This window comes from Pollachius pollachius (assembly GCF_949987615.1).
Source record: "Pollachius pollachius genome assembly, chromosome: 6".
Classification (NCBI taxonomy): Eukaryota; Metazoa; Chordata; class Actinopteri; order Gadiformes; family Gadidae; genus Pollachius; species Pollachius pollachius.
Genome location: NC_136939.1, coordinates 6,177,858 through 6,192,228, shown reverse-complemented (window position 1 = coordinate 6,192,228; position 14,371 = coordinate 6,177,858). Strand labels below are relative to the sequence as shown.

Here is a 14,371-nt window from a genome sequence, read left to right as displayed (position 1 = left end):
ACTCAGCCACCCATTGGTACATAGCCTTCTCCACTCCTGCATAGTGACCAGGGGCGGTTCTTTCATGCCACGTGGGGTGCGCCGCGAGCAGTTAGAAAAAAAATATATCCGCGCCGCGAAGCGGTTTTCTATGATGTAGGCCTATCATAACATTGTGTGGGGAATTGGCATATTGGCGCCCCCTCCGGCTGCAGGCGCTCCTGCTTGCTGAGAAGGTGCCGTGCACAGAAGGAATGAACCCCCCCACCGAAGACCCTAGGGTCATGAGGGAAACCCCAGGAGGTGACAGAGATGGGAGAAAGGAGGCGGGAGGTGGAAGAGGAGGGAGAGGGGATGGGGATGCAGGATGTAGCAGAGAGAGGAGAGGACGCAGGAGGTGGAGTAGGAGGGAGAGAGGATGCAGGAGGTAGAGGGGGAGGGAGAGAGGATGCAGGAGGTGGAGTAGGAGGGAGAGAGGATGCAGGAGGTTAGGGTGGAGGGAGAGAGGATGCAGGAGGTGGAGTAGGAGGGAGAGAGGATGCAGGAGGTAGAGGGGGAGGGAGAGAGGATGCAGGAGGTGGAGTAGGAGGGAGAGAGGATGCAGGAGGTTAGGGTGGAGGGAGAGAGGATGCAGGAGGTGGAGTAGGAGGGAGAGAGGATGCAGGAGGTAGAGGGGGAGGGAGAGAGGATGCAGGAGGTAGAGGGGGAGGGAGAGAGGATGCAGGCGGTGGAGGAGGAGGGAGATGTATGAAGAATAAATAAATAGAGGGTGGGCTTAAGGAGGTACTGCTGGAGCTTGTGCATATTTCCCCCCACAATGAAGTATTTTAGATGGATGGGTGCGGCATACAATTTGGATCCTGTTTTCCCTCATTTATACGACTAAGCACCGGTTGTCGAGTATAGACAATGCATTGGGAAAGTGTGTAGCAAGTTAAGTGTAAGTGTCGCGTATTAAACATGTCCGGCCTTGTTTTGGAATGTGTTAAAGGAGTCCAATTGAACATAGGCCCTGAGTTGGGCACCGAGGGTTCCCGTCCTTGTACGGTCTTGTTGCTACAACACTGTTTGGACAAGCAGACCTCCACACTATTCCGCTGACTTATCCTGTTTCCCAGCATGTTTACAGGCAGCAACAGTCACATGAGCCAAAGAAGCTTACTTATTGGCTGTTGTTACTTACCAAGCAAGTGCAAGTTAGGATCTGTTTAGTTTACATTCATGACGCTCAAAAAATAACCAAGTAAATTACGGGAATTGCAATACTTTCACTTTGTTAAAGTCAGGTTACTTTTGGTTAGTTCGTCCTCTTTGACTAAAGGCCACGCGTTTAAAGGCGTCTCGTTTAACATGCCCACCGATATATAATGGTGCGAGGCGCTGACTGGGAACACTTCTCGGTTCTCGGCTGTCGCAGCTGAATGCGGTAAAGGAATGGCTGGCTTCTTCTTTTCGCTTTTAAATTACAAGACAGAAAAGTATGTCATCGCCGAAAACAAGAAGATCGGAATACTCTTCAGGGTCTACCAGGTGGCCGTTTTGGCATACGTGATCGGGTGAGTCGAAGTTGTCTATTTGTGCGTTTGGAATGGGAAAAGTTGACCTATCGTCCGACGTCTTTCATACTACCAACCATGGATATAGCCCTCAAATGATTACCAATTATTAAGGTTATGACTATTATTTTTGAGTTACTGAGAAAACAATACGATGCCTCATCAACATATGCTATATGCCGTTGTTTTACATGTAGAGGATTATTCCACAGTCTGATTTAAATCGAGAAATAATAGGTATCACGCCCCCTGCTATGTGATAGCATCAGACTTAAAAAAAAATGATTTGAAGATTGTTTTGAAGATGATGGTCCAACATGACTTCACTTTAAATGTATCTACCAGGGTTTCACTGTAAAGTTTGGTATAAAAATGACTAACCTTCTATCGAAGCTATATATATATATAGCCTACAGATTTGGATTTGATGTTCAAGAATTTTTTGGACGTTTTTGATCTGGCATTTTACCAAATCCCTTTTGCTATAACTTGATGTAAAATATGCAATTGACTTCAGACCACATGTTCCAACACGTCAGGCTGCTATAGGGGATTAGGCCTATTTAAAATTAAACATCATTAACTATTACTACAGCTATGATATTTGACACAAATTAATATTTGAAATCAGCATGAGGAAAAAAAAAGGCATGAATTGCCATAGTTTCTTGCAAGGCACGCCAACAACACCCCTGAACCGGAATCATGCCCCCATCTCTGCCCCCATGGGGTACGGTCTGATCCTCAGATGGGTGTTTGTGATGAGGAAGGGCTACCAGGAGAAGGAGGAGGCCATCCAGAGCTCAGTGATCACCAAGCTGAAAGGGGTTGCCCTCACCAACAGCTCCGACTCGGGTCCTCGCCTCTGGGGTGCCGAAGACTATGTCATACCACCAAACGTGAGAATATATACAACTTGTAAGAGTTTGCTACATCACCAGCACTAGCTGTAGCTGGGGCGGTAGTAGCTCAGGAGGTAGAGCTGGTTGACTGGTAACCGGAAGGTTGCTGGTTCGATCCCCGGCTCCTCATAGCTGAATGTCGGGGTGTCACTGAGCAAGCACGCCTCCCCCTGAATGCTCCTGACAAGCTTGCTGTCGCCCTGCTTAGACTCCGCTGTCGGTGTGTGAATGAATGGTTGTAAGTCGCTCTGGATAAAAGGGTAAGGAAAATCCCCTTAATGTAAATGTAGCAATCATAGTGTGCGTGTGATCCGCTCCTTTGTATTGGATTAAAAGACAAGCCGTCATTTATGAATATACCATGAATCGATGTACATGCGTCATTATCTGGTGCAACCTGAATAGAGATATGGCCTAGATGCATGCACACCTATGTGTGCGTTGAGCGAGATTATGTAAACATTGATGAGGTAATTCTATTACCCCATCAATGTGAATAATGGGGAAATATTGACAAGCAAGAGGACAGAGCCTTGAGGGTCAACCCTGCCACAGCCTTCTGTCCATAGACATCACTCTCCCCACTCGGATGTAATTGGTTTAACCTTTTCTTCTTCTTGGTGCGTCTCAAGTTTGGATATAATCTTGTTTTACAGGGGGAACAGGTTTTCTTTGTTGTTACGAATTTCGTCGAGACGCCAAACCAGCGACTGGGCTTCTGTGCTGAGGTGAGAGTGCTCAGATGGGACACGTACCAACAGCGACAACGTCATCTTCTGGAACTCTGAGATCGTTCAGAATCCGAGCAAACTGCTTTGCATAACTCTGATCACACACACACACACACACACTCACACTTATGCATAATGTTCAATGCAAAGTCAAGCATTGTGTAAAAGTCGTGAACTATTAGCTAGCCACAATCCCTTGGTCTTTTTTCTTTTATTTATATATATTTTTTGGGGGGTTTCTGACAGAGCTTTAAGGTTCCAGATGGACGATGTTTGAGTGACCAAGACTGTGTGGAGGGTGAAGCCGTGATCTCCGGCCACGGTGAGGACTTTTTAACGCCCGTCTGCACATTTATATTGGTTCCACGCATTTAGGATTCCTATATGCATGCATCCTCTCTCAGTATCTCCCTGTATGTGACTTCCATTTGGCTCATGATCTTAACATTTGACAGGGATCAAGACTGGTGTGTGTGTGAACAGCACAGGGACCTGTGAGATCCAAGGCTGGTGCCCTGTTGGGAAAAGCCACCGACCACCGTGAGTGTGTGTGTGTGTGTGTGTGTGTGGCGACAGCCCCCCACTAGCCATCGTGTTGCTATGTTCCCTTTGCTATCAGGCCCTTCATGTGATCCTGAGTAATCTCACAGGTTCTATTTATTGTACAATGAATAGAACCTGTGAAATTGAAACTGGTTTCACACTGACACACGTCAGGCACGCACAAGCACTCATTCCACCTTCGCCCCCCTACAGAGAGCCCCTCTTGAGCGGGGCGGAGAACTTCACCATCTACATCAAGAACTTCATCAGGTTCCCCAAGTTTGAATTCTCCAAGTAAGTGGGCCTTAAGCGGCGCTGACCAATTGTCTCTTATTGCGCTCCTTCAGAGTAAGAGCGCAACAGTAGTGGGCTAAAGTGTCCTCACGGCTGTTTTGAATAGCTTTGGGGGGCGGGGGGGGGGCAGGTCTAATAATACCGCCGCTGGGACTGCGCAGCAGGCAGGGAAACGGTCACCCGAGATGTCCTTGACGACTCGGCCGCGGACAGGTGTCCGATGTCCTACGGCCGCGGGCTGTGAGACTGTAGCCGGTTAATTCGGACTGGCCGGCTAATTCCGCTGCAGCACCAGTGCGGTCCGTCCAAGTCTGGCACGAATCAGGGGTCCACAGGTCAACACTGCAGCCTCATGTGATGACATCAGCCCAATCGGTGGGACGTGTGGCCAGGGATTCCTCGCGATGACAGTTGTTGTACTCATGCTAGTACTGCAGACAACATGGATCTTTTGGAACTCATAGTTTGTCATTGTTGAAATATTAAAGAAGGATGACTCAACCGAGCTAACCACTCAATGCGTCTTGTAGCGATTCCCAGCTGTGGCCCTATGCTACTCGTTGTTCCCTTTCTCTTTAAACCCACTCTTCTGTCTCGTATAAAATCCCACGTAAATACAGGTATAGCTAAAAAAAAAGGGAAGATAAAGGAAAGCAATTAAGTTTTCATTGTTTTCGTTCAGCCCAGTAGTTCTGTTAGTGTGTTAATGTTAAACGTGTTGAATTGCTTCTTATCTAAATGTTGTTCTTTAACTTTTTCCCCAAAGGTCCAACGTCCTGGAAACCAGCAACGACAGCTATTTGAAAAGTTGTACCTACGAAAAAGGTGAAAATCCGTACTGTCCCATATTCCGTCTGGGGGACCTGGTCGATTGGACTGGCAATGACTTCCAGGAGATTGCCGTTAAAGTATGGATTATTCCTCACTTCTTAAAAGACCTGGTGTTCTGATTTGTGTTTTTGGATGAATTTAAATTCTCTATTCTCCATTCTCCATGTGCTCTTGAGTTTCTGAGGATTACTTGGACCTATCATGTAGCATTTAATACATAATAATTTATAAAAGATCTTTGAATTTATTCAGGGTTAATTGTTAATTGTTCCGGTTTATAAATAAACAGTAAGTCCTAAAGCACAAGGTGACGTCAGGGCTGACGGGAAATAATGGTTTTGAATTTTTGCGTCCGAAATAGACAAGACTATTTCAAGCAAGTGAAAGAGAATACAGCCATGCTTCATTTGCACTCAATGTGCTGGTTCTTGTTTGCGTCAGGTTAAATTTGTATACAAACATCCGTTATTCAAACATCCTAGGGGGCAATGATGCTGACTAAATTATGCAATACACGTGTTAACACGTTTTACACTATGCTAGGCCTACTTGTAAATGATCTGCATGTGTGAAGTGTCCTGGTAGCACTACAGCCTTAAGATTATATGTGGATCTTTGAAGTAGTGAGAGAGCACAAGGGTTTATGTGATCGGGTCATGGTCTTGTCCTACCCTTCTGCTGTTAAAGGACCGCTAAGCTAGTTCCCTTCGTACTGTTCTTCTTCTTCTGTTTCAAGGTTCCCACAAAGATATCTCAACCAATCAAAACAAACGACAAATTCTTCCTATGTTTTTTAGAATATGGCTTGAATAGTATTAGTATTTTAAATGTTGATGCATAATTGGCGTACAAATAATTCCTCTTCATTCTTGTCTTTTTTTCTCTTAGGGTGGTTCAGTTGGTATTCTTATTGAGTGGAACTGCGATTTGGATCGGGACTCCTCGCACTGTAACCCAGAGTACAGTTTCACTCGCCTGGACTCAAACATTAACAACTCCATCACGTCAGGATACAACTTCAGGTACAGTACTTAAATGTCGATACACAAACTGCTGCTGAGACTTGATATTAACTCTAAGTTGTCTATAAATGCTACACTACGAACTACACTTGAACCACTTTAAATTTGATGTGAAGATTGAAAATGATCAGTTTAAAAAATGAAGAGTCTAGTTTTTAGGGGGACTCCAGGAAAGAAGATCCTGGATTAAAAAATGCCCTTACTAGTACCTGCTCATTCATGACATCTATCTCAAAATAATTGTCTTTTGATAGGAAATACTTATATTGTTTTTGTATCTTTTTGACGGCCATTCATCTTATTTATGACATCTTTGCTGGTCTGCTCACCAGGTATGCCAGATATTACAAAGATGCAACAGGTGAAGATTTCCGGACTTTGTATAAGGTGTATGGGATACGCTTTGATATTATGATCAATGGACGGGTATGTAATATATTTATAATATTATGAATGGTGTTATTGTTTTACAAATTATGTTATTTATTTTATGTTTCAATTTCCAGGCTGGAAGATTTAACATAATCCCAACCGTAATTGCTGTTGGATCTGGTTTTGCCTTATTGGGCGCTGTGAGTACATTATAGTCACTCAATTATCAAGCATATTTTTAAAGATGCAATATTTGGAAGAACCTGAAGTTCAATCTATAACCACAGGAGGGCAGTGTTGGGTCACTAAACTATAGTTAATTGTGGCCATTGTGTATACAACTGTTCTTGAAACTATATGAAATGCTGTCTCTTAGGGAGCGTTCGCATGTGACATGATACTTCTCTACATGATGAACACAAGCTCCTTCTACCGAGAGAGGAAATTTGAAATCATAAACTTCAAGTAAGAACTGTGATTCATGATACAGCATTATATTTGTTTACATCGTCGGACCATAACGCTAATGTGGCTGTGGCTAAACACTGTCACTGTCACACCTCCACAGGAAAGAAAAGGGTAAACACAAGGACGGGAAGGTGAGCCATCGGGACCGGAGGCACAGGAAGCAGGCCGACGCGTTGGGGGAAAACAACAAGGCGGAGGTGAATGACAACACTAAGGTGATGGAGGAGAACCGGTCTTCCACGGAGAAGAAAGGACCCACCGTTCCACGTAACACCGGCCAGCGGTATGCTCCGATCCTCTCTCCCTCCGGTGGCGAATCAAGACACATCACCTTCGCTCCCAAATATTAACGACATTCATTGGCAGAGCAGACACCCAGCTCAACAGACACAGGTCTCCTGGGTAGCAGCACAATGGTTTTCAAAACATTGTCCCATCCATCTGCTCACCAATGTTAGTCGAGTGTGATCTGATGTGGATGCTGGGATTATTATAACTGGGTGCTTGCTGGACAGACCAGTGATGTTAGGACGGTCAAGCACTGAGATCCCGATTCATTCATTCACATGTTATATAATTAGTGTTTATCAATTCAGTATGTACTAAAATATGAATTATATTTATGATCAGATTATTTAAAAACAAGCCACTGTGATGTGTTCCGACACCCCCATTACCCCTTTGTACGTTGACAATAGGCCTACGTTAGGCTAAATATCAGTAACTAGTGACTGTACTGTTGGATAGGCTATTCTCTATTCTTGTGAACCACAGCTTTCGTGCAATTTGAATTGATTGTTAAGGGTCCAAAGAAATGTTTGAAAAGCCACAAAGAGGCAAGGCATGAGCCATGTCAATGATCTTATTTGTCTTGTTGTCCATGGCTGTGCTGTGAAAACATGCTAATTTCTCACGCTCTTGTATGGTTAGCTTTGGTGATTAAAAGGGAATGTTGCGTGGCTCAGGATGTCATGTTGTGACATCAGTTAAATGTTAAGTATGTTATAGTGGTTAGTTTAACCTAATCTAAATAAAGAATGACTGGTTTCCTGTTTTTGGTTATTTTTAACTGATGAAATAAAGAACATATTCAGGGTTATTAGGCATTTATTTTTTGTACAAATCAGTCAGATTTTAGGCAAACACTAGCCCTGCCAAAACATAATTAACACATTTAGAAATTCAAATAATCTTAATTGACATAATCTAAGCATTAAACCAAACAGCATAACAACTACTCTGGCCGTTAACCACAAGGGATAGTTTTACAAACAGACAAAGGTTAATTTAGTTAAGTCATTCTCTCACTGCCTAGTTGATCAGAGGGGGAATGACAGTACAGTTATTGTGTTCACTGATACCTAGGTCCCATTGTACGAAAAGTTCATAAGAGGGGGGGGGGGGGGGTCTAGGTCTGTCATTATTTGTCTATTTAAAAACAGCAGGACAGACTCACTTGTTAATGAGAGCTAATTTCGTTTATGTCGGACAGCTAACTTCAGTACACATGCACCATTCCGTAGAGAAATGTCCAAAATAGGACATAAGTAAAAAGACCCCCGACAAGGCCGCCCGTGAAGAGCAACCGTCTGGCTTTGAAGCACTTGTTCCACCGACGCCCTGCCTTCAGGATGAGCAGCAAGGAGAGGAGAAACGAGGCTAGGAAGTAGAAGATGAACCCGTACAGTCCCGTCAGTCCGAGGATTCCCGCTGTCGCTCCGGACAGAGCAGATACAGACGTCCTACAATAGTCCAGTACGGCAGCGTTGCCCCTCACGGCGATTTCACTGATGAACTGCGGTCCTTCGCGCTTGGCCACAATTGACGCCATCGCAGATCTCCAAATTCTCTTCAGAAATGTATTGCTGTAAAGTAAGCAAACCGCCAGGAGTCGATACGGGAATAATAGCCAAACTGGAAGACAGCAATTACTACGACTTCAAGTGGATGATCCGACAGATACCGAGAGGAAAACAGATTCACATAGAAACAGAAGGAAACAAATGTCCTAAACTCAAATTGAAAAGGGAACTGGGGCCCTATGATGCTGCAACCATAACCGATGAACATCTGGAATGAACGTATATAAAACAAGGAAATGGACACCTATATAACAAATATAGTTACGTTAGTAATGTATAATCATATGCCAACTTGCTTAGTTGAGTGGTGAATGTATGTATCGCACATGCATTAGACTCAGTCTACTCAGGGCTAACGTTATAATGGACGTTAGCTCGATGTGGCTAACCGTGCACAGCCTCTCACCTGACACAAATTCAACTGGACGTCACGACGACGACTTAACTTCAGAGGACGCTTTCACAGGATCATCATCTGAATACGTGTCTTTAAGTAAGGATAGGGAGCGATTACGTGTATTAATCCTTGGAGAAACAACCGGTTAACGCTAGCTGAAAAAAGACAGTGCTAAGGACTTGTCAGCCATGGTCCTTCTTCGCAATGCATCTTGGGAATACAGTGACGTCACGTCGGTAGACGATTATTTCCCTTTCGTAGGTGGAATTAAATGTTATTCAGTTATTTTACAACTTAATTATATATGTTTTGTCACGTTAACAAAAGTAATACATACGGCTGTTATTTATTTTATTGGTACAAGATAAAATGACGAATGAATAATGCTGACATAATAATAATATAAGATCGGCGTACGACTGTTAGGCACAAATGAAAAGATGCACTGAAATCAAGCAGACATCACGCATATCTCCAATAAAAAACACTTATTTGATAAAAAAAAAATGAAATAAAAGCCAACTTCCAAATATCTGGTCAAAACTAACCTTTGCACTTGTACCGAGAGCCGTTTAGAGTGAGAAACAACAACGGAAGTTCAACATACTGGATCGTCACGTGGTTCATGGAGACTTCAGATGAGAAATTCTAAAGAAAGTGTAAATGTAGTGACAGAACTGCGATTTCTGGTAATGAGTCAGTATATGTGATTTCAAATATTTATATAGCACACCAACGTGTGTATTTAGTTACGTCAATAGGTAGCTAGATAACAGCCACCTGCCTCGTTGACATATTTTACATGGCCTCGGTTATAGAGCATGTTGCTCTTTATTGCTTTGAATTATTTTATTTTTTAATGATTGTCCTAAACTTGTATAATAGTCAAGAGCAATCACATCTTGATTTTTATTAATATATTTAGAGGGAAGTTTCTACCATTTCCGTAACTCTGCTGGGCCAAATTGACTCGCCATATTCAGCAAAACTGAAACAGAATGGGTAAATATGTCTTGGGTATAGACGTAGGAACTACGTCGATTAAAGTGGTGCTACTAGAACAGGGGTCCAAAGCAATTGCCGCATGTTGCTCTTTGCCGACTGCGTCAGACTCCGTCAACAGTAGTGGATTACAGGTAAACAATAGCACACCCAAAGGCTCCGTTATTCCAGTTTTCTGTCTACTATGAACTGTTCATGAGTGTATTTGCCTTTCACACAGACCCACGAGCAGGAGACTGGCATAATAATATCAACTCTTAACAAATGCATCGCCCTTTTGCCCAGAGAAAAACTTCTCAATGTCAGCAGAATAGGGGTTTCAGGACAAATGCATGGCGTTTTATTCTGGAAATCAAAGACTGGTAAGAAATTTTATTTAAATGTCTTTATCGCTCTGGTTGAAAAGCAAGCCACACTGTTGAACCCACTGTTCAAATGCTGAGTTTTAGGAAAGAGGGGGCGTGTCATCCCCATGTTTATGTTCTTTAATGGGTCGATGGTTACGACCCCCGCCAATTTTGTAATACTTGTTGACGATCATATAAAACAATATTAAAAAGATATCATATAAAAAATATACAAATAATTGTGTTTGGGTTCACTGGTTCTCCTCATTCCTCGTACAGTTGGTGCGTCATTTAACACCCATTTTCATAATACTTGGCATAATTTTCAGACACAAAAGCTATTTACTGAAATTATTATCCTTGTCTTCATGATCAACTCTTGATAATCTAACGGTGATAATCCAGGTTTGATTATATTATGTAGTACTATATTTGTATATATGTATATTTATATTAACCTTATTATAGATAGAACCATTACGTTTGTATGTTCATAATTTATTGTGAAGGAAATGAAAACATGTTGCCAAATCCTTTTGTGCTTCACAGGCTGTGATTGGCAGAACAGAGACTTCTTCGTGGCCAAGGACACCAGTCAGTTGGTCACCTGGCAGGATGGCCGCTGCAGCACTCACTTTCTGTCCTCGCTCCCAACCCCCAACTCCCATCTGGCCATGGCCACGGGGTTCGGCTGTGCCACCATCTTCTGGTTCTTGAGAAACAGGTCAGCTTGCACAAGCGGGTCAGTGTGGTGGAGCTCAATCACATGGTTGGACTGCCACTAATGATCCTTCACATGCCCATGACTCATCATTTCATACTCTGAATGCTGGGAAATGGCACAATTCAGCGCATTGCATTGAAGACTGCAAATGAATATCAACCTAATATGTTAATTTCTGAAGATACATGCGGCAAATGTTTGATATTAAAACTTAACAAATGATCAACTCGTCTATCAATGGACTTCAGCAGTAGTGGCAATTCATTAATATATCGGCGTTACCTTACTCACATCCTCCTGTTCTCCGAAAATGTGTTGTTTTGAACGCAGGCCGGAGTTCCTCTCTGACTTCAGCGTGGCCGGGACCATCCAGGACTACGTGGTGTCCATGCTGTGTGGCCTGGAGCGGTGTGTGATGACCCCTCACAACGCGGCCAGCTGGGGATTCTTCAACACCACCACCGGCCAGTGGAACACGGAAATGTACATTTGAGTGAGGTTTTTTGCATGGCGTGGGTTAATTTGTGAATTTTCATGGCGTCGGTCCAATGTTTAAAAACACTAATGCATGAATCCGGTAATTGGTGTTCAACTTATTTTCTCTATTTTTCTCTGCTTTACATATATATATATATATATATATATAAAGCACAAACACAAACACACACACACACACACACACACATTGAAATCACAGTGCCTGTGTGAGGTGTGCAGACTAACGTGCCTGTTGTGTGTGTGTGTGTGTGCCTTTTGTGTGGGTATGCGGCAGTCTATCCGAGGCGGGCTTCCCTGTGGTCCTGCTCCCTGAGTGTGTGGTGGCGGGGTGCACGGCAGGGCACACCGTATCTGACTGGCATGGCGTTCCTGCCCTCACACCAGTAGGGGCTGCCCTTGGGGACTTCCAGTGTTCTGTGTACCACTGCATGGCGTCCCCGACAGACGCAGGTAAACAGCCCCCAGAGGGTGTCACACCGTTTCCTCACCGCTCGTGATTTAGCTGATGCCTCCGTCCAAAGCCGCAGCTTTGGGGTTATGTGTTTTACTCAAGGAAGCACTGGGGGTTTGATCCAGCACCTATTTAACTGGGGGTCCAAAAGAGTAAGAGGGTTCTTGTTTGCAACATCCCAAAAGCCAGAATCAATTTCTCCTCAGGAGGAGAACCATGGGTCTATCAAGCGACAGACTGCCTTGTGCGTGATAGACCGCTGCATTCTCAAAAACACACGTGATAAGCCACGTTTACCGTTCGGCTGCCTGGCTCTTCATCAATCCGTCCTCTGGATTCACGCCAACCATCTGCCTGGCTCCGGCCTTCAAAGGCCTTTGTCCCTTTTCCAGTTTGAAGGTGATGTCCAGAGTCCGAGCTATTCGGAGCATTAACTGGACCATTTGGTCTCCTTCTCCCCAGTGCTGAACATCGGCACCTCGGCCCAGCTGACCTACGCCATGCCGGGGGGCTTCAGGCCTACAGATGCCCCTGAGTCTGGCTCCCCCATCTCATATTTCCCGTACTTCGATGAGACCTACCTGGCAGTGGCAGCATCGCTGAATGGGGGCAACGCCCTGGCAACGTTCGTGGGGATGCTCAGCTCATGGATGAAGGACCTTGGTGGGTGTGTCTGTGTGTGTGTGTGTGTGTGTGTGTGTGTGTTATTACAGTGCTTGGTTAGAGTTGCTTTTCACGGGGGGCGCCCCGGTGGCTCAGCGGGTAGAGCGTGTACCATTTATGCTTAGTCCCGATCGCAGCAACCCCGGGTTCGATTCCTGCCCGTGGTCCTTTGCTGCATTGCCTCCCCTCTGTCTCCCATACCTTTCCATTTATCACAAAGCATACAGATCCCTCTACAAACGTCCGGTGTGTAACCCCCCGCCCTCTGTCATCTGCAGGCGTGGAGGTCGGCGGCGGCGGGGACGGCTCCTCTCTGTACGCCACGCTGAACAGCGTCGCCCTGGGCCAGCCGCCCGGCGACCTGGTGGTGAGCCCCACCGTGCTGGGCGAGAGGCACCGCCCGCAGCTCCGGGGCTCCGTGGCCAACGCCGCCGCCGGCAACCTCTCCCTGGGTCACGTGACCCGGGCGCTGTGCCGCGGCATCGTGGACAACCTGACCTCCATGATGCCGGCGGCGCTCCTGCGCGAGGCGGGGGTGCAGCGGGTGCTGGGCTGCGGCAGCGCCCTGTCCCGTAACCCGGCGCTGTGGGAGGAGGCGGAGAGGGCCCTCCCCCTGCCCCTGGAGCACAGCCAGACCGCCGACTCGGCCGTGGGCGTGGCCATGGTCGTCTGCGATCGACTCTGAGCAAGGGTCAGCGGCCGTCTGTTTTTGACTAAGATGGATGCTGGGTCTGGGTTTACATTGTTGCTGAAATAAAAATGCTGTTTGGCTTGTTTGTTGGGATTTGATGCAATCGCTGATTTCCGGCCTTCCATTCAATGTTGTTTCCACGTCCTTCTCTGCTTCTTAACCGTTTTCTAGTTTTCTACCAGTCCCTGTTCCTGACTTATCCTTGAGTCAGCTCCTTATACAGTGTAGTTTGGGCGTTCTGAGTATGCCTTATTCCACTGCAGCATTGCTTTTCTTTGATACTCCTGCAAAGCAAATCTCTCATTAAGCCGAGAATGTGATGGTATGTCCGTGTCAGAAGGCAGAAGATTCAAACTAATTCCCTAAACCTTCAAATGCTTTCTATTCAGTTCACTTCTGTACTCACTTCTGTAATTTAGGTGTGGTGTGAAATCTGCAAAACTCTCATGCAATCCTGATTACTATTTTTTTTTACTTCCTTTTCTTTTACTTGATGTAAAATCCGGCTTTTGCTACCCTTTCCAACCTAAACGTATACACTGCATTTCTCCATCAAGCTTGCTAAGAAGTATTCTTGTTTCCATCCATGTAGAATTTTAATGGTTAAAGATGTGATTATACAAATGTGAAAATGTGATACACATAAAAGTGCAATAATTCAGTTGAATCTTTACATTATGATTCTTCTCCTCATGTTGTATGTTAACTTAAAATTATACAATGAGAGTGTAGGAAAATAAATAGTAGATATATTGAGTAATATGAAACTTTTAAGAAATATGTGAACACATTTTAGTTGTGTTATCAATAATGCCAAAATGTATCCTAATAACCTCAGTATTCATTGACTGATGAATTGAGTTTTAATTAAAAGTGTTTTCCTCTGTATTGTTTCTTTTTTCAATAACAAAAACTATTTCAATTCAATGATGGTGCACTCTGAAACAAAATGTATCACCACAATGTGAAACCATCTGATCTTTTAACTGCAAGCTAAAACAATGTTAGTTGTCATACCTTATCATCCTAAACATTACC

General features: G+C 44.5%; 3 protein-coding genes across 3 annotated transcripts; 2 read left to right on the top strand and 1 right to left on the bottom strand.

Moving 5' to 3' along the window:
* The first annotated feature begins 1,129 nt into the window (after positions 1–1,129).
* On the top strand, positions 1,130–7,797 carry p2rx5 (purinergic receptor P2X, ligand-gated ion channel, 5). The gene is made up of 12 exons (XM_079737472.1): positions 1,130–1,535; positions 2,284–2,434; positions 3,094–3,165; positions 3,415–3,490; positions 3,624–3,708; positions 3,925–4,005; positions 4,772–4,913; positions 5,725–5,858; positions 6,191–6,284; positions 6,365–6,430; positions 6,607–6,695; positions 6,799–7,797. The coding sequence occupies exons 1-12, from the start codon at positions 1,414–1,416 to the stop codon at positions 7,046–7,048; spliced, it is 1,362 nt and encodes a 453-aa protein (XP_079593598.1). The 5' UTR covers positions 1,130–1,413; the 3' UTR covers positions 7,049–7,797.
* On the bottom strand, positions 7,794–9,153 carry emc6 (ER membrane protein complex subunit 6). The gene is made up of 2 exons (XM_079737488.1): positions 8,967–9,153; positions 7,794–8,563 (listed from the first exon to the last, which is right to left on the bottom strand). Exon 2 carries the CDS (start codon positions 8,527–8,529, stop codon positions 8,197–8,199), a length of 333 nt encoding a protein of 110 aa, XP_079593614.1. The 5' UTR covers positions 8,530–8,563; positions 8,967–9,153; the 3' UTR covers positions 7,794–8,196.
* Positions 9,154–9,584: 431 nt separating this feature from the next.
* shpk (sedoheptulokinase) lies at positions 9,585–14,219 on the top strand. Its single transcript, XM_079737471.1, has 7 exons — positions 9,585–10,093; positions 10,180–10,321; positions 10,856–11,030; positions 11,361–11,513; positions 11,803–11,978; positions 12,442–12,642; positions 12,921–14,219. The coding sequence occupies exons 1-7, from the start codon at positions 9,956–9,958 to the stop codon at positions 13,325–13,327; spliced, it is 1,392 nt and encodes a 463-aa protein (XP_079593597.1). The 5' UTR covers positions 9,585–9,955; the 3' UTR covers positions 13,328–14,219.
* Positions 14,220–14,371: the final 152 nt, after the last annotated feature.

What these genes read in the sequence shown, in the direction of transcription:
- p2rx5 (XM_079737472.1), top strand. Translation starts at nt 1,414, where the DNA reads ATGGCTGGCTTCTTCTTTTCGCTTTTAAATTACAAGACAGAAAAGTAT. An exon ending in GTTTTGGCATACGTGATCGG is followed by an intron (nt 1,536 to 2,283) that starts GTGAGTCGAAGT and finishes TCTGATCCTCAG; the next exon opens with ATGGGTGTTTGTGATGAGGA. An exon ending in ATATTATGATCAATGGACGG is followed by an intron (nt 6,285 to 6,364) that starts GTATGTAATATA and finishes TTCAATTTCCAG; the next exon opens with GCTGGAAGATTTAACATAAT.
- emc6 (XM_079737488.1), bottom strand. Translation starts at nt 8,529, where the DNA reads ATGGCGTCAATTGTGGCCAAGCGCGAAGGACCGCAGTTCATCAGTGAA.
- shpk (XM_079737471.1), top strand. Translation starts at nt 9,956, where the DNA reads ATGGGTAAATATGTCTTGGGTATAGACGTAGGAACTACGTCGATTAAA. An exon ending in GGCGTCCCCGACAGACGCAG is followed by an intron (nt 11,979 to 12,441) that starts GTAAACAGCCCC and finishes CCTTCTCCCCAG; the next exon opens with TGCTGAACATCGGCACCTCG. An exon ending in CTCATGGATGAAGGACCTTG is followed by an intron (nt 12,643 to 12,920) that starts GTGGGTGTGTCT and finishes TGTCATCTGCAG; the next exon opens with GCGTGGAGGTCGGCGGCGGC.